The 24,306-nt window shown below is 36.1% G+C and overlaps 1 protein-coding gene across 1 annotated transcript; it reads left to right on the top strand.

Moving 5' to 3' along the window:
* The first annotated feature begins 825 nt into the window (after positions 1–825).
* Positions 826–13,647, top strand: ANXA6_9 (Annexin A6). Its single transcript, XM_051216261.1, has 6 exons — positions 826–2,371; positions 4,621–5,002; positions 8,962–9,149; positions 10,214–10,344; positions 11,232–11,413; positions 12,722–13,647. The coding sequence occupies exons 1-3, from the start codon at positions 2,051–2,053 to the stop codon at positions 9,051–9,053; spliced, it is 795 nt and encodes a 264-aa protein (XP_051066832.1). The 5' UTR covers positions 826–2,050; the 3' UTR covers positions 9,054–9,149; positions 10,214–10,344; positions 11,232–11,413; positions 12,722–13,647.
* Positions 13,648–24,306: the final 10,659 nt, after the last annotated feature.

The raw sequence follows: 24,306 nt of genomic DNA on the forward strand, positions 1-24,306 counted from the left end.
ACTTAGTTAAAATGATTATATGTGAAAATTATATATGAAATATTTTGATCATGAAAGTTGTGAAAATCATCTCACATTTTAATTAGTTAATTTAACCAATCCTTATGAAGCTATTTACCTCATTTTAACCAATTAGCTAGTCACAAAAGTGATCTTATCGAAAAAACGATTTCAATTGCCGGTTTCATGCTAATCATTCTCAACTTAATTGTATCTACTTGACAGATCAATCAGAGGTTTTCTGATTGTTCATTCTGGAACTTAAACGAACAACAACAATCAAATGCAAGTTATAATTGTATATCTTGTGGGGTATTTCCAGGGATAACTGATGAGGGTTATCGAGGAATATTATTTGCACAACCTCCTGAATCATCACCGGGAAATTCTACAAATCAAATCACAAAAATATATTCAGGAGGACAAGTAGTATACATTTCTTCGATAATCAGATGGAGATTATAATAATACACCTTGCTGTGAGACTGATGGTTCTTCTGGTGACCGTTTAACTAATCCGACTGCTTCACTTTCAACTCAACTAGGTTATATAAATCCTTCTTATGGGAATACTGCACTTATACTACAGGTACAACTACTTTACAAATAGATTCTGAAATTCGAATGCAGAGTCCCTACATTGCCGAGGATTCTTGTTTGCAATATCCTCTAACAGAGTATTTTCCACTTATTTCATCAGATAAATGATTTTTCATATCAATCCAGTAGACACAAACCAAGAACTCATACATTCTATTTTTATAATCCTACTCCTTGTCAGTCAAATGACTTTATCTGGAACTTCCTGACTGTCCAGATTTATTAAATCAGATTCACTAGGAAACTTGATATGTCGTCATTTCCTTTAGTTATCTCCTTGGAATTACTTTTCAGTTAATAAGAGTGTCTAAGATATAAATACTTTGAAATATTGGAAATTCCTATCTTGTAATGTAGAACAATTCAACATATAAGCAAACATGATTTGTCTCAGTCGGATCTTTATAAGTCATTGTTTAAATATACAGTAATATTTATATGCATATTTATTAGAAGATAGTTTGTGAGATAATGATAGTGAAATAAATTAAATAGCTAAGTAATAAGTAGGACGAAGTGGAGATTGATATTGTGATGATAAATGTGTCAAAAATGGTCAGGATACATTACACAAACAGCACAATTATCGGAAACTGAAACATCAACAACTGGAGCATTATCACAAAATCAGCAAAAAACGGATAACCTGTGAGACATAGCATCGATGATTGCTTACAAAAATGGTGTAGCTAAAACTCCTACCGTTAACGTGACCAAAGGTGGGAAATTCAGAACTCACTACGGCAATAAGTTGTCTTATTAGAGTTTGTAAAAAGAGGTATAAGAATGATCAGTATGGGGGATTTGTCGACGTTGTAGCATATTCATATTTTATGTGACGGACTGATCTTAGCTAGATCATCATTGGAAACCTGAAAGTACTGGACGAACATTTCGTGTCAGTATAGGAATCCTCAGCAGTGGATATCCACGACACTTCACGTGACAATCAAACTCAGGACCTCTATGCTAATAATAAACATGTGTTCACTAGTGATCAGATTTAAGATGTAACTCCAGGAATTCTAGTGTATACTCATAATAATAATAATAATAATAATAATAATAATAATAATAAAACTTTGAAGTGATGATCACTGATGCATGTGTTGAAGATGAGACATCGGAGAAGAATGTTATTGAATTAACTAATAAACTTTTGAACTTCTTAAAAGCCTCTAAAAAATGTTTCTATATTCATAATACTGGCTGATAATTTCAAAATAACCTGGAACAGATGAAAAATGTATTTTGTTTATGCCATGAAAATCTGTCGACATTGTGAAGGCCAGTTGTTTGTTTCTTCCGACTAACTTAACCAATCCTCTTACTGTTACATTTTCATTTCAGCCAATTGACTCATCACACTAGTGACCTAGACGAAACAAAAATCAATCTATTAACAGTTTTTGTGCATAACACACTCACTCTAAGTATATCAGATTAACTGATGGATTTAGATTTCTCTTATCTCTCTGTGGTGGATAGCTCAAATGAGACTCAACAATCTAATACAAATTATCTAGGTAAACCTCCAATAGAACATGCTTGTTTATCGATAGGAAGCTCAATAAATTCAAATAAAGCTGAATATAATATGGATGGAAAAATTGAAACCACGTTGTGTGAATTTTCCGGACAATCAGACACACCTTTGAGTGTACCTAGTGTTTTTCCAAATGTTCCTCTGCTTGAATCATGTCAGTTTAATGACTTTTTTGGAACTTCCAGAGTATTTGGATATGGTGAATCAGTTCCTTACGAAGATATAGTAAGTTGTTACATTCATAAATGATTTCGTCTGAATGACTTTTCCAGTCATTTTCGTTGATTATTCTGTTCATTATTTATTCATGCATCTTTGATTAGCAATTGAAATTCACTATACTGAATATCCATCCAGTCTAGAAATACTTTGATTACTATTGTGTTTATGACTTATTAACTTTGGTATTTCCAATGGCCGTTGTGTTCTTTTACATTAATTCCAAACTCCACATTCCCATAGATTCTGATTCATGGGAACTTATTTTCAGTCGGTTAATTATTTATTCTATACGGTGGTTAAGAAATGATGAAAATATAAATTTCACTATGTGAGGCTTTTCAGAAAAAGACAAAGTGAAATCCTACAAGAACTCACAATATCTCATCTCTAAATAAATAATTATTTAGAGAGACTCAGTAGATTTCGATAGTTATTTCAGTGTAATTGTGAACTTATAATAAATCTTAATAGTTGAATTCATGAGACGATTTAAGCTAGACCGCTATTCAAAACCTGGAAACACAGGACGATCGTTTCGTCGTAGTATGGAGACAGTTAGTTACCTCAGACAACGGATGAAGAGCTGCACAAGATCATGGATCGATTGATGTTAGACATTACCACCGTTGGATGTCGTCTCAGTGATCTAGAGGTGGAGCGTTCGCACGCGAGACTGAAGGTCCTATGTTCTAGTGCTGTGCGCGGGATGGTGGGTGCGCACTATTGAGGTGTCCCATACTGAGATGAAACGGCCTATCAGTACTTACAGATTCGCGATGCTGGTTTAGCTTAGATCAACTTATGAATTCAACTGTCAAGATTGCTGCATTCTCCACAAATCCCCATTCCGATTTTAATGAATCCTTCAGAGTAGGCATATCTGTACAAACATACCATGCTGCTAAATAATTCTTAATTAACGGTTAACAGTCATAGGAACTTACAGAGGTATTGATCTGATGAATATTAATCCACTGAACAGTGTTTGTAATGGGTGTTCGGATTATGGGTGATATCAGTCAAGTGATATCAAATGTTAAAACGTATGTATATGTTTACTCATATTGATAGGTTACTTGAGGTATTTATCGAGGAAATCATTTTTCATTTGTGAAACTGGAATGCTTCATTTAACTCCCTACAGTTAGTAATTTAGTTATTTACATTATAATAATACCTTCATTTATGTCAAATAGATCACTGATCACTTTTGTTACATTTTACCACAATATCCATTTCTCCATCTTACGAATGAGATAATATCTGTAGTGGATGGTTTGGTTAATAGAGGTTATGAAACACATTTTAATTGATTTCATTGAAGCATTTTATTGAAATTGAACCTATTGTCATGTCCTATGATGCGTTAAATATGACGTGACAAAATTACCAATCACAATATCGACTTCTATGACATTATGTTTGTGCTAAACCAATGGAAAATTGTAGTAATTTAATGGTCGAATTCATCAGTCAATTTAAGCTAGACCACCCTGGAAAACTTGGAAGCACTGGACGGTTGTTTCGTCCTGCCTAAATGTCCCATACTGATATGAAACGGCCCTCCAGTGTTTGCAAGTTTTCCAGGGTACCCTCAATTAAATCAACTCATGAATTCAACCATTAAATTATTATTATTATTATTCTGAACAAGGAAAGTGAATTGAATGAATTTTCAGTTAGAAGAATGGTTCATAAATATAAGGGTCATTTAAAAACCTCAAGCATTTTAAAGTCCTTTAGCATGCACAAGTTACTTTCCAAAATACGTCACTGTACTATCATGCTTCTGTTTTACAGTGAGTTTACATTATTGTGGAATCACTTCATCTAAATACGTTGAATATTATTTTAGGTAAACAGTAATAATTTGACATATATCAAGACTATTTCAGATTATTTGATTTAAACAATCCTACGTTGTAGCTGACTGACATTTTACTTATTTGTCAATATCCATTCACCTTGATCTTCGCTGAAACCAACTCTTACTGTCGAACCGGGTTTCACTGTTGAACATAATTGCGAACATTGGCGGAGACTTGTATGTAAACATACGATAACTGAGTGGAGAATTATAGAAGTAATGGGTCGTCGACCTGTTGTTCAACGTATAGCTATTCTACAAAAATATAGATCAATGTACGGAAAGAATTTACCTACCAAATTTACCTCTAAATTAATTGGATGTTTTAAAGTTTGTTTGATTCTACAACTTACTTAGTTGTAAATATCCATTCTTCTAATGTTAGATGAAACCAACATTAACACCTAAAGAGGATTTCTGTGTTGAACATGACTGTGAACGTTTAATGAATGCTATGGATAGATTAAAGATTAGAGAAAAAGAAATCGTTGATGTAATGGGTCGTCGATCTGTTGTTCAACGTATAGCAATTCTACAAAAATATAAATTTCTGTATATAGACAATTTATTCGCCATATTTAATTCTATATTAACTGGATGTTTAAAAGATTGTTTGATTGCGTTGTGCTATACACCAGCAGAATTTGATGCAATAGAACTTCATAGAGCAATGAGAGGAACTGATACTGATGAAGATACAATAATTGAAATTCTTTGTACAAGAACGAATGAACAAATCAGAAGAATTAAGAATGTTTATCCAAAATGTAAGTTATTAGTTAATAAAATCATGAATTATTTATAGTGAAGATTGGTCACCATAAATTTGGTTAAACTGAAGAATCATTGAGAATACAAGGAATAACATAAATCTAGTTTTTACTATTTTACAATACATTGGTAGTTTGCACAAACAAACCTTCAAGAAACCAGGGATTCTAGGTCCATTAGCCATAGCCATCAACTTTAAGCTAATGGGTTAGAATCCAATTGTCCACAGTTCTAAATAAAAGCTCTGTTTATATTTTATATTTCAGGGTTACATTAATTGAATAAACAATAATCTTTATCTAAATTTAAGATTATAATCAGATGAAAATATTTCACTTCTATAATGTACCTTTAATGTTATCCATCTAACCATATGGGTCTATGGTAGCCATTTCAATATATTTCATTTTGCTAAGGAGAAATACCCTGACATCAACATTTGAAAAATTACTAACTGCTACTATTGTGAAGCAAACTTATTCGTTACGCAACTCCATGAGTTCACTTGGAAAGTAATAATGATGTACGCAATTGGAATAGAAGATGTAAATTTCATTTTATTTCGAACATGTCAAGTAGATATACATATATCTCATTTTTCATGTTCACACTGTGATTATAGTTCAAAACTTGTTTCAATGTGAAAACAAACAGTGGAATTCAGGAATGTTCATCTAATGAGTCTGATGTAGGAAGAAGTGAACCGCGTGGACTACACTGTAGTCACAATTCATATTTGATAAGAAAGAAAGAATGAATGAATGAATGACTATTTGAAAGATTCATTCAGACAGATTCAATAGATTGATCAAAATTACAATCCCTTGAAAATACTATAATCTGGACATACTAGCTGTTTCTAAAGTTGATATTCAAATCCTTAATATTCATGGAAAAACAAGTTGTTTCTCAGAGAAATTAAATGTTACAAAGTTTGAAAATTCAATTTGTCTACCCATTATCAGAAGGGGGTGTTCTAGATATTATAGTAATTTTAATAGTTGAGATCATGAGTCAACTGAAGGTGGACCACCATGGAAAACCTAGAAGCACTGGATGACCGTTTTGTACTAATGTGGGACCCTCGGCAGTGCGCATCCACGATCCCGCCTCGCAGATTTCGAACCCAGAACCTATCAACGTAGCTTCAATTGACTCATGATCTCAACTACTGAAATTACTATAATATCCACAAAAATCCCTTCTGATATTAATCAACATATGCTTACTAGTGATTGGCTTCAAGAGGTGTTTCCTGGAGTTCTAGTGAGAAGCAGTGACTAGTGGAGTTCAACCGGGTTTGTTGTGAGATAGTAGCTGACTGAAGACAATGGTGGATGTGTCGCTCAATTTCGTGGATTAGTTGAAGTTAGACATTAACACAATTGGATGCCGGCCGGCTCAGTGGTCTAGAGGTTAAGCACTCGCGAAGCGGGATCGTGGATGCGCACTGCCGAGGAGTCTCATATTAGGACAAAACGGTCATTCAGTGCTTCCAGGTTTTCCGTGGTGGTCTAGCTTCAAATGACTGATCATCTCAACTCTTGAAATTACATATTATCAGCATAGTTTTACATAATTTCTATGGTCAACATTGTTTATTTTAAAATAATGAGTAATCATTTCCAAACTATGTAGATCTTCACACAAATACAATTAAGTAACCATCTTGTGTTTATTGAGAAAACCTCTTTGAAATGAATTTCTTAAAGTTCTAAGATGGTTAGATTTATGCTTTAGAAGGAATTTATTGTGGTACGATAGATCGGAACTACTTACTTCTCCATACATAACTCATTCTAATCACATCACATTGAATATTTCAATTTATTTACCAATTAGTGTCATATAGATTTATAGATGTAAGATATGTATTCACGATATATCACTGTTTGACACTTGAATGTATATTCGTTCTCTTTATTGGTCAATATTACCAATTCAAATCTATTCATTAGATACTAATTGTATATGCCATTGAACAAACTGATAGATACATGTTAATTTTATCGGCGTCTGTTCATTTGTACTGTAGTAGATAAGGATACAACTGGGGACAATCGGATGTATTGGAACACAAAATAACAGAACAACTTAGTAAAATCTAGAATCCATACAATAAACACTTCATTTGCAAAATGTAAATCAATCATCTCAGACTTCACTGTGCCTTCATTTCCAAAGGAATCATTCTCCTATCTTGTTCACTTTTCTTCAATCTTCTTAACTTTCTGTTGTCAGCTATTTCACTTTCGATTGATGATACATACTACTCATATCTGTCGACATCAGTAGCACACACCACAGTACTTCTTGGATTATCAGAAATTATGTAGCTCTAAGATCCTCATAATTTACATTGTGAATTTTTGAAAGTTTGTGTATACTATTTGCTTTGTATTTCGAAATCACTTTCATCTATTTCGTCCAAAAATTGAGCAAAATCTGATCATAATCCTGTTTAAAGATTTATGATATTACAAGTCTACTGAAATTGAACGAATTAAAACAGGATTGAAATCTATGATTCAGTAGATAAAATTTAAATGGTTCAACTATTATTTCACTGTTCTACGTCAATTATGAACTGTACATGATTTGTTTAACTAGTTTATTGTTGACTATGTTGAGAGATCCAGAAAATCCTTCAGAGAAAGCCAAAACAGGCTCTGAAAACGTTGAGAAAACCTCTTATCTAATCAACATTTAATAAAAGTTTTTCCATAAACATTTGAAAAGTGAAACGTCACATGTCGCGTTTCTAATTGGATCATTACCTATACTGCTATTATGTTTAGTAGAGCCCCAGTATTTTCTGGAAAACAAGGCCATATAGAATGCTATAAATAAATATCCTAGAGTTTCTGTACATAAACAGACCTTTGAGTAAAACGTTTTGTTCCATATTTCTCATCTTTTCTTTCGTGTTCAATTGTTATATAGATTTAGCCTGGGTGTTATTAGAGAGCTTAGGAAACCGAATCTAGCGTTCAATTAAAACACTTATCAGATTATTTAAGAAGCCTGTCATATAGTTATATTATTTTTGTTTACTTAATTAATCGTTCATTAAAATAGTGACCATATATAGTAATGAAAGCATTCATTAGTTTAAATATACTTACCTGTTTAAAAATAGCTCTTTTCATATTCTATTTATCTAGGTCAATATGAAAGATTAGTATAGTATTCTGTAAACAGTAGTATTCTTAACTGACAGTTGGTATATAATATTAGCTTTTCTTATTACACTAAAACATTTGAAATACCATAGTTATTGACCAGTTGGTTCAACCTTTAGCTCTAACGTAAATGTACGCATTGCTTTTGTAGGTCTATACGTTAAGATATTCAATGATTATTTAATTATAAAGAGATAATAGAAGTGTAAATCATGGGGTATCACCTATGTGGTATAAAGTTGAAGAACTTGTCACGATGCCTGAAAACCATGAATCTGATAAGTGATATGATTATGAATGCGTACTGCAGAAAAGTCTCACATTTTGGTGAAAAAGCTGTACGCTAAATATAGGCTTCAATCTACTGTGTGAGATAACAAACCAGATCCCGGTGAAGAAGAAATCAGAATGAAGCACTGGAAGTGGATAGGACACACATTGAGGAAAGCACCAAACTGTGTCACAACGCAAGACCTCATTTAGTCCTCTAGGCTAAAGGAGAAGAGGAAGATCAAAGAACAGATTACTCCGAGAAGCGAAAAGACATGGCAAGAATGAACAAATATTGGATAGACTAGAAGGAAGGCCCAGTACAGAGTGGGTTGGAGAATGCTGGTTGATGTCATATGCTCCATTGGGAGTAACAGGCGTAAATAAGTAAGTAAGTAAAAATAGGCTTTCAATGCTGATTTAGCTGATGTCAGTCAGTCATGTAAACGATAAACAATTTTTTCGCTTTTTAAATAATAACCACGTTTTTCGTTAAATTTTAGTATTCTATGGACGTGATTTAGAAGATGATGTGAACGATAATACTGAACATCCTTTTAAATCAATATATATAGCTTTACTGAAATGCGAATAGAGATGAATTCACATTTATAGATGGAAATCTTGTACGAAGAGATGTGGAAGAACTACTTAGAGCAATGAAACAAGACATTAAAATTGATGAATCAAAGTAAGTGTACTGTTTTTACTATGCCGGAATAAATATTAGACAAAAGTGAACTTTCGGAACTAACCAATCTGAAGTTATTATTGATGTTTTCGCTGTACTCTTATTAAATATTTTAACTGTTACATTCTTACACTCCTCCAATTTTGTTTGACGCAGTAAACATTGTTTTGTCTTTTACATTTCCCAAAGTTATTGTTAATTCATTACAAACCTAATACTCAGTTCCTTCCCATTTATGGTGCAGTTGTGCTCATATTGTAAATTCCTAATTCTGTTGATGTGTTGCCACGATTTTGCTCTATATTACTGTATGAGTGATCGAAAAATTCGAACTGTTTAGTTGGAGGTCATCTGTCTGCTGAGTTGTTTTTCTTTGTGGCTATCGGGGAGTAAACGTGGAAACTGCATTCCGGACAAATAGTCATTCAGTTGTTATCTCACATTTAGCGTATCATCCGTTAACCTGATGTAATTGGTACTAGACGTCAATCTAAATGAACTAATCAATACATGGACCAGATCAATGCAACTACTTTCTCGTCTTACAGTTCGGTCATTCAAGCTCTAAATAACTGAACAAAGATATCTGTTTATTCTCCTCCAACACATTAGTTTTTCTTTGCAGATATACTAGTATGATTTATTGATCCTACATAGCTCTTACTTAGTTTGTGAATTTCGCATTGAAAGAGAATTCCATTTTATAAACAGAACTGTTGTGACTTATTATAAATAATTATGTTTGTGTGAGGATCCCACTTTCACTCACTTGTTTGCTTCTGGGCTACGTTTAGGTCTCAATTATTTCACCATAAATGCCTTACTTTTGTAAAGATCGTCGACTAATTCACGAGTACAAAGTACGAAATTTTACTGCGAATTAAAATTCCCAATATATATATATCTCCTATGTATCCATCAGTCCCGAAATCTAACTAGAACTCTAGATACATCATTGATTAAATTAATGAATGTGATCCTCTAATCAATTTGAAGCAACATACAACACGTTGTTCTTTTTAATGAACTGGTGAAATAACTTTTTTAATATCTTCACTTATTAGATTCATGCCTATCTTGATTACACGATCCTATGGTCACTTACGAGCTGTATTCAATGAATATTCGTTACATAGTGAACGTGATTTGGAAGAGGAAATGCGTGGACATGCAGTCGATTGTATACTGTCTATTGGTAAGTAGTCATCACTATTATGTATTCAAAGGAATTGTGAGTTGAATAATTAGTATGCTCTTTCTCCTGTGTATTTTGAAGCCTACTGCTACAGAAGCTTCTGTCACACTAGTTGTTCTCATCTGCATTTGTTTGTGTGTTTGGGATAGAAGTGTCAGTTCATCTGCAAAGTCCAGATCTTCTAATTGATCCTGAGCTGTCCATTGTATTCCATGTTTCCCCTCAGATGTTAAGATCTTCATATGAAGAGAAATTCTACTTAAAATTGAACATCTTTAAACTCTACAATTACTAGTTAACAGGTATTAAGGTATGACGTATTTGTCTAGTGTTTAGTATTGATCAATTTCCACTAATCAACGAGATTTAATCTGATCATTAGTCTAAATGAAATAACATTGTAGATATCATGTTTTTGACGTGAGATAGTTCTGACTAAGTAGGGACAATTAGATGTATTTGAGCACAAAATTACAGGAAAACTTATTAAAATCTGAGAACCATACAGTAAATACTTCATTTGCACAATGTCAATCAATCATCTCAGACTTCACTGTCCCTTCATTTCCACAGCGATCATTCACTGTTCTCGTTCACTTTTCTTCAATCTTCTCAACTTTCTGTTGCCAGGTATTTCACTTCGATTGATGATACATACTACTATATTTGTTGACATCAGTAAGCACACACCACAATAGCATTAGGCTAATGTATTTTTAATCATTTATCACTGACTCGATTACTTGCTGAAAACTATCAACAAATTGGATTGTTTGGTCTCATATTAAGTATAATTAAGTGAGCAAGTAATTGTTCTGTATAATGAACTCTTTTTTGCATTTCTTACATTTACTTATGTATATTTCATTAATTAAAATTCATTTCAGTCCGTTGTATACAAAATAGACCAAGATATTTTGCTGAAAAATTAGTCAAGGCTACGGAAAATGCAGAAAAAGATTATGGAACAATTAATCGAATTATTGTCTCTCGTTGTGAAGTTGATATGGGACGAATTATGGAAGAATTTCTTGATTTAAAGGGAGAACCATTATATAAGTGTATAGAAGTACGTATAAACAATATTTAAGAAGTAATAATTTGCAATTATTATGATCCATTTACTGAAACTTAAACATGGATACAATTGCTAATATAGACGGATTAGCTTAGTAAATACCATTATCTCTACGTGTTTATCTATATCCCCAACGTAATCGGAGTGAACAATAATGCTGAATATTACTGAGTATTATTGCTTCAACCAAATACTTCTCGAAAACTTCTACGTTCATGACTTGAAGTGCATACATCACATTTGCAGTCTCACAGTCTATTGATTCAATACACTTCAAAATGCTTCCGAAAACAATGACAATTGTCACTTAGTCGAGTTTTACTTAAAACAAGTTGTGTTAAGAGTCGATTGTTGAACATCAGAACTATCTGAAACTATTTCTATGTGAAAACTGTTTGTCAATTCATAGTTTAAGCTATCATAAGATTATTTCTTTTCCCAGTTAGGTGACCTACGTATTGTATGACGGTTAGAATTGATTCTCATTGAGAAGGAAGATGTTATTTCAAACAATTGTGGACACATTATACTGAGACTGATACTTAAATTAACACTTTCTGATCCTACATACTACTTTGTCCTTGTTTCATGTGATGTGTTGTAGACTAATCGCTTGTTGAATCATTCAAATGAAGTTATTTTATCCACATCGATTGTCGGAACAGAATGCTTTCACATTTTTCACGTCATATTACAAACTATATTCCTACGTAGATTTTCACCCGAATCAGTAGAAATTAATCGAACCTCATAAAGTCCGTAAACGGTGTGCAAACACATCATGAACAAAAGGTTCATGATATTGTTACGTTGTAACTGAATAATCCAAGGTGTTTGTCAGCTGAAAATTGACCCAGAAATTTCATGGTTGTATTGTATGTTGCTGAAACTTGATTATAACAACAAATTGAAGAGTTTCGACATGTTTCGAAATACAGTTCTAAGAAGACTAGACCATCCTGCATCCATGTATAGATGTGTGCGTGTTTGTCTGATTTGATGATAACGTCAGATCACTTCGGAAATGAATCAATTGAACAAGAACCTTCATATTTAATCTCCCACTATTGTTTCGACTAGAGTATCTTTCGTTTTGGTAAATCCTAGTGTTCAATTATAGCATACTAGTTCGACTTATGTGAATGTATGTCATATTCTACATTGATAATAATTGATGGCATAATTTGTAGCAAATTTTACCATGCATTACTTGTGCATTGAAGTTATTTATCAAGTGATCAAACGTGATAAAAGGAAATAATTTTACAAATTTTATTTCTCAAAAATATTTTATTTCAGTGTTTTAGAAACGACTCATCAAACCAGATAAAATCAATTATTGAACGAATTTATTGAATTGGGCACTGAATAATTATCGATGTCTGTTATTGAAGCTTATCAACGGATAATCTACTTACCAATTACATTATTAATCATATATTTACATTGATTAAAGTCATCAAACAATTACGAAGTTATTCTGTAGACGTCAACGATTTCCGGCTTCACAAAATATATTTCTTGACATGTTTCGATTCACAATGAACAAAAGCCATTTCCTCCTTTAACAAGAATTGTATTAACAAATGAAAATATTATTATTCACACTTATTTTATCTCCTTATCTCCTCTCTCCGTCTTCTCTCTCCCTCTGTCTTTACCCTATACTCCATTTGATTAATCTCCTAACAAAATGTAGTAATAAGATACGTTCGCTTAACTATTCTGCTTAAATGAATACAATTATTTTGTTATAAGATTGATTTGTTCAAGTTTTCATTGAGAGGAGTGAGTGGTGTGAAGCAAGTTGAAAGATATTAGTTTATTCAACTGAATGATCATTAGGTTGTTTATCATGAGTCCTCCAACAATTCAAATCGGAGAACAACAAAGGAGAGATACATTCAGTGTCACTTCAAGACTTTTAAACAAATCATGCAGCAAATCAAACCGTGACTTCTTCATGTTGTGTATTGACCAGTTAGAATGAAATATGCATGTTTTAGAATGCATTCTGTTTTCGATCTAGTAATAGACATTGATTAATCTGGTGAAGACCACCTCGTTGAACGAATGTATTTCACTCAACTTCAGTTTACTTAACATTAATCCTCATCCTCCCAATAATATTTTGTGCTGATTGAAAAATTATGTATACTTCAATAAAGTAATTGATAACTGTATTCCAGATCAGTTTGATTGCTAAATACTTGAAAGTGCATTATCCTATTTCTTCTACCAATCTGAGTCCATTCACTGATAATTAAACTGAAACATCTGTCAGTCTACACTGATTTGATAGTTGATATCAGTTTACAGTGGATACTAATCACTATCTACTTAAATCTCGTAATTACAACACAATCAGGATGATACGATTATTGTCATGAGTTCCAGTATTAGAAACGACATGATCGAATGCTCACATAGTAATAGGTTAATCTGTTAGCGTAGTCAACAAAATTCCTAACAGCATGAAAATATTTTCACCTGTGAAATAATCTGAAAGCTCATATAAATAGAAGGAAGTTAGCGATGATATGTTCCAGAAAGTCAGCGAAGTCTTTGCTTTCACAACATAGGACATCATAGAACACAACACCATGAAGAGCATTCATCTGACCTGAAAATCATCTTCAAAAGTTAATGAGGAACGTAATAAGCAAAGCATTACATATATAGTCAAAATATTTATAGATGTTAACATTTGTTAAATCAACACCAAATTTCGGCCAATCCGTTAACGACATATTATGCTACTGATTAATAGTAACACGTCACGTTGGAAATCTAGAATGCCCCATTATGCTGTGATTGGCTAGGACTCTTCGGCTCCTTTTGGGCCTCTGCAGGCTCCGTTGAAGTTCTCCGAAAGCCGACTCAACAATTCCCCGAATAAGATTTTTCCTAGGATCTACTTGTAGCTTGACAACTGGGTTGCGGTGGAGTGTCATTATTCTTGTCGTCTGTCTTGTATAAGGCTTCTTTTCGGTGTGCTTGGGTATGTGTAGCATTGGTGTATCTAAGATTAACTCTAACGGAAAATTCCGCCGGTTATTTCGCGAAAGCATCATTCTTTTGTCCTTATGGATTTGATTTATGTGTCGTGTACATGTTGCAAAAATCCTCGAACTCTGTACAGTACTTTTCCCAATTTTTGTACATCTTCTCCTGGCTTACATCGGTTCTTCCCGATGTAGGATTTAATGAAAACTTTGTCGCTAACATTGAATTTCCGGATATTTGGATTGTGATTGCGCTCATTCACTAATTTGGATGACAACATGGCGTTGAAGACAGTTCGAATACGCGTTCAGAACATGGCTTCAGCAAGAGACTTCCCATCTGGAACATTCGGGTTCGGGGTGGATCTGTGGGATGTTAAAAATTTTGTGATTATCTGTCCAGTCTTCCCTTTGCCTCCCCTTTCAGTAATGCTCGTTTAAAGGTGTCCACCAAGCATTCTGCTTGTCCGTTTGATTGCCTAAATTCCCTTGTAAGAATTAATGATACTACTCGTCTACGAATATCAAAGCGAAGTGAAAGTTAATATCTCAACCATCAAGTCACTGCTTTACAATGAGTTCGGTATGTATATGATCTATTTATCTGATTTATCGTTAATCCTTCAAAAGGCTTCTCATATTGGTACCACTCCTTGATGAACTTGAGATATGTATAATCCGTTTAACGGATTTATTGTTAATTATTCTGTCGTCCTGCCGGAGACATGTCTTTGCACTTTAGAGGCGTCCCAGTGATTCTTAGATTTCAATTACTATTTTATTTAGGTCAGTCAGTCATGTAAACTATAAATTGTTTCTTCGCCTAAAACTACTAGCTAAATTTTTTTATATAATTTTAGTGCTAAATGGACGTAACTTAGAGAAAGATGTTGACAATGAAACTACACATCATTTTAAACGTATATGTATTGCTTTGCTGCAAGCAAATAGAGATGAATCTACATTTGTAGATACGAATCTTGTACGGAGAGATGCGGAAGATCTATATAGAGCAGGGGAGCAAAAATAGGAACAGACGAATCAAAGTAAGTGTACTATTTTCTAAGTCAGTATCAGTATAATGAAATGATCTTATAAATTTTCAGTATTCTGAATTGAGAAAAAGAATTAACTGACATAAATAGGATTCTTATACCATTGTATATGTAATTGTGACCACTCACAATTATAAATCAGAGTTCATTTTAATTGAATTTGACTTTATGTAACTGAAAGCACGCTCTAATCATTATTGATTTGTGATATAATAGAGAATTATAACGAGATTAATGTTGATAAGTCTTGTTGATTGAATGCTATATTCGTTTCCTAAGCTATTCTGGTAACCCGCAAGCTAGAACTACACAGTGACCTGAACACCACAGAGAAGACACAAAGTATGAGAGAAATGCTTTACTCCAAGGTTCACTTTTGTACAGAAAATCATGGGTATTTATAGATGTTAACATTTGTTAAATCAACATCACATTTCGGCTAATTCGTTAACGACATATTATGCTACTGATTAATAGTAACACGTCACGTTGGAAATCTAGAATGCCCCATTATGCTGTGATTGGCTAGGACTCTTCGGCTCCTTTTGGGCCTCTGCAGGCTCCGTTGAAGTTCTCCGAAAGCCGACTCAACAATTCCCCGAATAAGATTTTTCCTAGGATCTACTTGTAGCTTGACAACTGGGTTGCGGTGGAGTGTCATTATTCTTGTCGTCTGTCTTGTATAAGGCTTCTTTTCGGTGTGCTTGGGTATGTGTAGCATTGGTGTATCTAAGATTAACTCTAACGGAAAATTCCGCCGGTTATTTCGCGAAAGCATCATTCTTTTGTCCTTATGGATTTGATTTATGTGTCGTGTACATGTTGCAAAAAATCCTCGAACTCTGTACAGTACTTTTCCCAATTTTTGTACATCTTCTCTGGCTTACATCGGTTCTTCCCGATGTAGGATTTAATGAAAACTTTGTCGCTAACATTGAATTTCCGGATATTTGGATTGTGATTGCGCTCATTCACTAATTTGGATGACAACATGGCGTTGAAGACAGTTCGAATACGCGTTCAGAACATGGCTTCAGCAAGAGACTTCCCATCTGGAACATTCGGGTTCGGGGTGGATCTGTGGGATGTTAAAAATTTTGTGATTATCTGTCCAGTCTTCCCTTTGCCTCCCCTTTCAGTAATGCTCGTTTAAAGGTGTCCACCAAGCATTCTGCTTGTCCGTTTGATTGCCTAAATTCCCTTGTAAGAATTAATGATACTACTCGTCTACGAATATCAAAGCGAAGTGAAAGTTAATATCTCAACCATCAAGTCACTGCTTTACAATGAGTTCGGTATGTATATGATCTATTTATCTGATTTATCGTTAATCCTTCAAAAGGCTTCTCATATTGGTACCACTCCTTGATGAACTTGAGATATGTATAATCCGTTTAACGGATTTATTGTTAATTATTCTGTCGTCCTGCCGGAGACATGTCTTTGCACTTTAGAGGCGTCCCAGTGATTCTTAGATTTCAATTACTATTTTATTTAGGTCAGTCAGTCATGTAAACTATAAATTGTTTCTTCGCCTAAAACTACTAGCTAAATTTTTTTATATAATTTTAGTGCTAAATGGACGTAACTTAGAGAAAGATGTTGACAATGAAACTACACATCATTTTAAACGTATATGTATTGCTTTGCTGCAAGCAAATAGAGATGAATCTACATTTGTAGATACGAATCTTGTACGGAGAGATGCGGAAGATCTATATAGAGCAGGGGAGCAAAAATAGGAACAGACGAATCAAAGTAAGTGTACTATTTTCTAAGTCAGTATCAGTATAATGAAATGATCTTATAAATTTTCAGTATTCTGAATTGAGAAAAAGAATTAACTGACATAAATAGGATTCTTATACCATTGTATATGTAATTGTGACCACTCACAATTATAAATCAGAGTTCATTTTAATTGAATTTGACTTTATGTAACTGAAAGCACGCTCTAATCATTATTGATTTGTGATATAATAGAGAATTATAACGAGATTAATGTTGATAAGTCTTGTTGATTGAATGCTATATTCGTTTCCTAAGCTATTCTGGTAACCCGCAAGCTAGAACTACACAGTGACCTGAACACCACAGAGAAGACACAAAGTATGAGAGAAATGCTTTACTCCAAGGTTCACTTTTGTACAGAAAATCATGGGTATTTATAGATGTTAACATTTGTTAAATCAACATCACATTTCGGCTAATTCGTTAACGACATATTATGCTACTGATTAATAGTAACACGTCACGTTGGAAATCTAGAATGCCCCATTATGCTGTGATTGGCTAGGACTCTTCGGCTCCTTTTGGGCCTCTGCAGGCTCCGTTGAAGTTCTCCGAAAGCCGACTCAACAATTCCCGAATAAGATTTTTCCTAGGATCTACTTGTAGCTTGACAACTGGGTTGCGGTGGAGTGTCATTATTCTTGTCGTCTGTCTTGTATAAGGCTTCTTTTCGGTGTGCTTGGGTATGTGTAGCATTGGTGTATCTAAGATTAACTCTAACGGAAAATTCCGCCGGTTATTTCGCGAAAGCATCATTCTTTTGTCCTTATGGATTTGATTTATGTGTCGTGTACATGTTGCAAAAATCCTCGAACTCTGTACAGTACTTTTCCCAATTTTTGTACATCTTCTCCTGGCTTACATCGGTTCTTCCCGATGTAGGATTTAATGAAAACTTTGTCGCTAACATTGAATTTCCGGATATTTGGATTGTGATTGCGCTCATTCACTAATTTGGATGACAACATGGCGTTGAAGACAGTTCGAATACGCGTTCAGAACATGGCTTCAGCAAGAGACTTCCCATCTGGAACATTCGGGTTCGGGGTGGATCTGTGGGATGTTAAAAATTTTGTGATTATCTGTCCAGTCTTCCCTTTGCCTCCCCTTTCAGTAATGCTCGTTTAAAGGTGTCCACCAAGCATTCTGCTTGTCCGTTTGATTGCCGATGATAGGGTGGAGAACGAAGATGAATTATTCCGTTTGCTCTACAGAAATGCTTAAACGATTCTGCGGCGAATGCGAGCCGTTATCCTTTACTAAGATCTCTGGAACATCGAAGCAGCTAAACAGCGTAGGCACCTGAGACCTCATTCTCACGTCCCAGTCAACAGCACGCGTTATCTGCCCGTCTATGGACGAGACGACAGTCTCACGTCCAGATCAGCAGACCACGCCACCCTTGACTTCGGATGAGATTGCAGGCTCACGCGACGCGAACGAGACTGCCGTCTCACGTTCCGGTCGCCGAGTAAGGTTACCCGTACGCTTCCGCGAATAGTCGCACAGTCAACAACCGATACGGTGTAGGATTATTCCTATACTACACGCATGGTACACTCTTCTCTTTTTTATTTTCGTTTTGTTTCCTGAGCCCACGCCTCCGACCAATCCCGTTTGGTACCGTCGACTTCAGTCAACTTTGGCGAAAGCTGGCCTGATCACTCACGCTCATGTCAACGTACTCAGTCGATATCTTTGTTTCGAATGTTTGGCATACGTTTGGTCTCGAACTTGGTCGTTATGGTCGCTTCTGGTTCATCAGCTCAATGTGGCTTCGTCCTACATCTGCAGCGTTTCTGTTCCACATTCCCTACGAACGCCATCTTCAGATTCTGGATACAAACCACTCTGGTGTAGCATGCCAACTCAAGCAATAAATACAGCACATCGCTCCTGGTATCGTTATCCGAAAACGACCTCCGTTGGCAACTCGACGATCAACGATCGCTTTCCTGTTCGCCAATTCTTCCGTCCTACAATCGCTCGTCAGCCGATCAGTCCCACGATTCAAACCGCTATTTATCGAAAGTGTAAACCCTTTCTAGCGGGGACTCCTGTAGTGACTCACAATTATCACGAGAACACGACTGGCTTAATAAAAACAATTATAATTATAACCAACTGTACCAGTGTTTGTTTTAATGTGCTTTTGTTTAACTGTGCTAATTATAGCCATTTTGTGCTTCCATTACCTTCCATCATTGTTCCGTGGTTTTTGGTACTGTTCGCACGTACTCCTGTCTTCTGCTTTCACTTGTACCATTCCTTGGCACGATCTCGGTATTCGTTCAATACCACGAGATCGACAACGAAATAAATCTGGTTACGTTCGATCCTCGTCTTCTGATTTATCTGGCACGTGTTTCTTTTTAGCGGTGTTCACAGTTAATCTCAACTCGACGCCACGCTACAATCTGTCCAGTCTTCCCTTCGCCTCCCCTTTCAGTAGTGCTCGTTTAAAGGTGTCCACAAAGCGTTCTACTTGTCCGCTTGATTGCCGATGATAGGATGGAAAGCGAAGATGAGTTATTTCGTTTGCTCTATAGAAATGCTTAAACGATTCTGTGGCGAATGCGAGCCGTTATCCGTTACTAAGGCATGTGAAACACCGAAGCAGCTAAACAGCGTAGACAACTCGTGGATTATTTCTGATGCTGTAAAATTTGGCATGGTATATACTTTCGGCCATTTAGTAAATGCGTCTACAATAATCAGAAACATTTTCCCTTGGATTGATCGGCAGAATCTGCATGAAACCTTACCAAGGGTCCTGCAGGCGTAGGCCAATACTGAGGTTCGCATTTCAAAGGATTTTTAGCGGCTTGAATTTATAATGGACAGTTATGGCATTTATTCTCAATATCTTTGCACATTGACGGCCAATAAGCATAACTACGAGCCAACGATTTCATTTTATTGATTCCAGGATGGCCACTATGAAACTACTTGTGAAGCTTGTGACGTAATGACTTCGGAATAACAATTCGATCACCGAACATAATACACGAGTCGACAACCATTAGTGAGTCCCGTCGACGAAAATATTGCAAAAGTTCTCCGTCAAGGCGATTGTTTGGCCATTCGGTCGAGAGATAGCATTTAACTGTGCTCAGTATCTTATCACTTTCAGTGATCTTCTTGATAGTTTCAAAGGTTACTGCGAGTCCATTAACTGCGTCATCCAACATGCGATGAACTTCTTCCTCGGCCTTTATATTTGCTACAAGAGTCTCCTCTGGGGCATTTGATTGGGAGCCTATTAATCTCGACAATGCGTCAGCTTGCCTGAAAGCGGTAGTAGACTGATACTTGATCTTGAAATCGTAACCCAGAAGTGTGGTTGCCCATCGTTGGAGTCGGTTAGCTGTATGAACAGGAATTCCTTTCTTCGACCCAAAACTGCAAGTAGTGGCTTATGGTCTGTTATTACGGTAAAATGTCGGCCATATATCATCTTGTGGAACTTTTCCACTGCAAAAATAATTGATAGTGCTTCTTCCTCAATTTGACTATAGTTCCCTTCGGTCGTTGTCAAAAATCTCGCAGCGTGGGAGATAGCCTTTTCAGACCCATTAGGAAAATGTGAGAGATGACTGCGACCACACCATAGTTAGAGGCATCTGAAGCAACAACTATCGGCAGCGAAGGATCATAATTTGTCAATAAGAGATTGGAGGTTAGGATTTGCTTGATTTTGTCGAAAGCTGCTTGACAGTCCGCAGACCAATTCCATCTTGTATTCTTTTGTAAAAGGTGGTTTAGTGGAGCACGTAGACGATGGAGATCAGGGAGGAAGATACCATAATGGTTGACCAATCCCAAGAATGATCGTAGGGTAGTAATGTCCCTGGGTCTAAGCATTGTTCTCATAGCTTCAATGTTCTCTGGATCTGGTCGTCTTCCGTCTTTACCTATTATGAACCCAAGATACTGTATTGCTGCATATAGAAGTCACACTTTTCCGCTCGGAGGCGAAAACCATAATCGGTTATGCGTTCTAATGCCTGATCCAGTTTCTTCTGCAGGTCCATTTTGTCCCCTGCCATAATTATGATGTCATCTAAGTAAGCTGCTTCCCCTGGAATACCTTGTAACATGGTATCTATAATTTACTGTAAAATAGAGGGCTACATCTTAACCCCAAAAGGTAGTTGGTTATACCGGAACGGACCTTTGTGCGTTTTGATCGTCAGGAGGTCTTTGCTTTCATCAGATACCGGAATTTGTAGATACTTGCTTACTTACTTACGCCTGTTACTCCCAATGGAGCATAGGCCGCTGACCAGCATTCTCTAACCCACTCTGTCCTGGGCCTACTTTTCTAGTTCCATCCAATTCTTGTTCATTTTTCTCATGTCTATCTCCATTTCCCGGCGTAATGTGTTCTTTGGTCTTCCTCTTTTCCTTTCGCCTTGAGGATTCCATGTGAGGGCTTGTCTTGTGACGCACTTGGGTGCTTTCCTAAATGTGTGTCCTATCCACTTCCAGTACTTCTTCCTGATTTCTTCCTCCTCTAGACTCTGGTTTGTTCTCTCACACAGTAGGTTGTCGCTAATAGTGTCCGGCCAACGGATCTGAAGTATTTTGCGTAGACAACTGTTAATAAACACTTGTATCTTCTGGATGATGGCTTTCGCAGTTCTTTGAGTCTCCGCTCAATACAGTAGAACTGTCTTGACATTTGTATAGAAAATTCTGAACTTGGTGTTAGTTGACAGTTGCTTCGAATTCCAGACGTCATTCAGTTGTAAATATGCTGCTCTTGCTTTGCCGATCCGCGCCCTCACATGTGCATCATATCCACTGTGTTCATCACTGATGCCACCCAAATATGTAAAGGCTTTACATCTTTCGAATCCTCTCCGTCAATTGTGATCGGATTGGTACATGCTGTGTTTTATCGGAGAATCTTTATTTTCCTTTGTGTATATTGAGACCTACTGCTGCTGAGTTTCCTGCTATACTGGTCGTCATCTCCTGCATTTGTTGTTGCGTTTGAGATAGGAGGACCAGATCATCTGCGAAGTCTAGATCGTCCAACTGCATCCTTGATGTCTACTGTATCCTGTGCTTCCTTTCAGATGTTGACGACTTCATGATCCAGTCGGTCACCAGGAGAAAGAGAAAGGGTGAGAGTAAGCAACCTTGCCTGACACCGATCTTTACTTCGAACGACCTTTTCAACTCTCCTCCATGCACGATTTTGCAGTTTAATCCATCATAGGAATTCTCTATGATATTGACTATCTTCTGAGGCACGCCGTAGTGTCGAATAAGCTTCCATAATGTTGTTCTGTCCACGCTATCAAGTGCTTTCTCGTAGTCAATGAAGTTGATGTAGAGTGATGAATTCCATTCAATTGATTGTTCCACAATGATCCGTAGAGTTGCGATTTGGTCTGTACACGATCTATCCTTACGGAATCTTGCCTGTTGGTCACGAAGTTGGGCGTCTACGCAGTCCTTCATCCTGTTTAACAATAACCTGTTGAAGACATTTCCCGGTATTGAGAGAAGAGTGATAACCCTGTAGTTATCATAGTTGCTGAGATCGCTTTTCCTCGGTATTTTGATCAGAAGTTCTTCTTCCCAGTATGTTGGTACTTGTTCCTCATCCCAAATTATCGAAGAGAATGTGGGGTATCCTTGCAGTTACTGCTACGTCTGATTTCAGTGTCTCTGCTGGAATGTTGTCTGGTCCTGCTGCTTTGCCACTCTTGATTTGTCTGTTGGCCATGTTGATTTCTTCAATTGTTCGGTAGGTCATGAAAGGCCTGGAACTTAATGCTGAGGACTATCTTGAATTTGTTGAGTTTGTCAGTATCCCGAAGAAAAGCCGTATTGAACTTTTGTGATATTGTCCGCCCCATTGTCCAGTACTTCGTGAGTTTCAGTTTCATCCTGGCGACCAGCAGGTGATGATCCGATGCTATATCAGCTACTCTCTTGGTTCTTACGTCCTCCATCGTCCTCCTGAACATTTTGTAGATGCAGATATGGTCGATTTGGTTCTGCGTGGTGTGATCCGGTGAAGTCCATGTGGTCACTCTTGGTCTTAAACCTGACTAATGGAAGAGAGTTGTGCATAGAGTTAATAGTTCAACACCGTAAGAAAGAATCATGATAAAAAATGCGCTAACCATAACTATTCTCCCTAAATTTTAAAAGTTGAAAACTCTTTCTCAGGTTCGTAAATTCAAAGTACAATACCAATAATTTAGCAGAAATACATACTTACTAAACTAGTGGTTCCTATCAAATTCACAAAACATCTGAACAATATTATACATTTTAGCCCCAATTCATTTCACAAAATCTGTTAGGGATCCAAAATTTTTATAATAACTTGGTAATCTTAAGCTCAGAATAACAATAAAAACCCTATTATTATTTGTTCATGACATGACTTACTTATACTTACTTACGCCTGTTACTCCAAATGGAGGATAGGCCGTCAACCAGTATTATCCAACCCACTCTGTACTGGGCCTTCCTTCCTAGTTCTATCCAATTCTTGTTCATTCTTCTCATATCTGTCTCCATTTCTCGGTGCAATGTGTTCTTTGGTCTTCCTCTTCTCCTTTGGCCTTGAGGATCCCATGTGAGGTCTTGCGTTGTGACACAGTATGGTGCTTTCCTCAATGTGTGTCCTATCCACTTCCAGTACTTCTTCCTGATTTCTTCCTCCTCTAGACTCTGGTTTGTTCTCTCACACAGTAGGTTGTTTCTGATAGTGTCTGGCCAACGGATCCGAATTATTTTGCATAGACAACTGTTAATAAACACCTGTATCATGTGGATGATGGCTTTCGTAGTTATCCAGGTTTCCGCCCCATACAGGGGAACTGTCTTGACATTTGTATTGGAAATTCTGACCTTGGTGTTGGTTGACATTTGCTTCGAGTTCTAGGCGTCATTCAGTTGTAAATATGCTACTCTTGCTTTGCCGATCCGCGCCTTCACATCTGCATCAGATCCACCCTGTTCATCAATGATGCTGCCCAAATATTTAAAGGCTTTTACATCTTCC

The sequence above is a fragment of the Schistosoma haematobium genome, chromosome 4 (assembly GCF_000699445.3).
Source record: "Schistosoma haematobium chromosome 4, whole genome shotgun sequence".
Taxonomy (NCBI): Eukaryota; Metazoa; Platyhelminthes; class Trematoda; order Strigeidida; family Schistosomatidae; genus Schistosoma; species Schistosoma haematobium.

What these genes read in the sequence shown, in the direction of transcription:
- ANXA6_9 (XM_051216261.1), top strand. Translation starts at nt 2,051, where the DNA reads ATGGATTTAGATTTCTCTTATCTCTCTGTGGTGGATAGCTCAAATGAG. An exon ending in CAGTTCCTTACGAAGATATA is followed by an intron (nt 2,372 to 4,620) that starts GTAAGTTGTTAC and finishes TTCTAATGTTAG; the next exon opens with ATGAAACCAACATTAACACC. An exon ending in TAAGAATGTTTATCCAAAAT is followed by an intron (nt 5,003 to 8,961) that starts GTAAGTTATTAG and finishes GTTAAATTTTAG; the next exon opens with TATTCTATGGACGTGATTTA.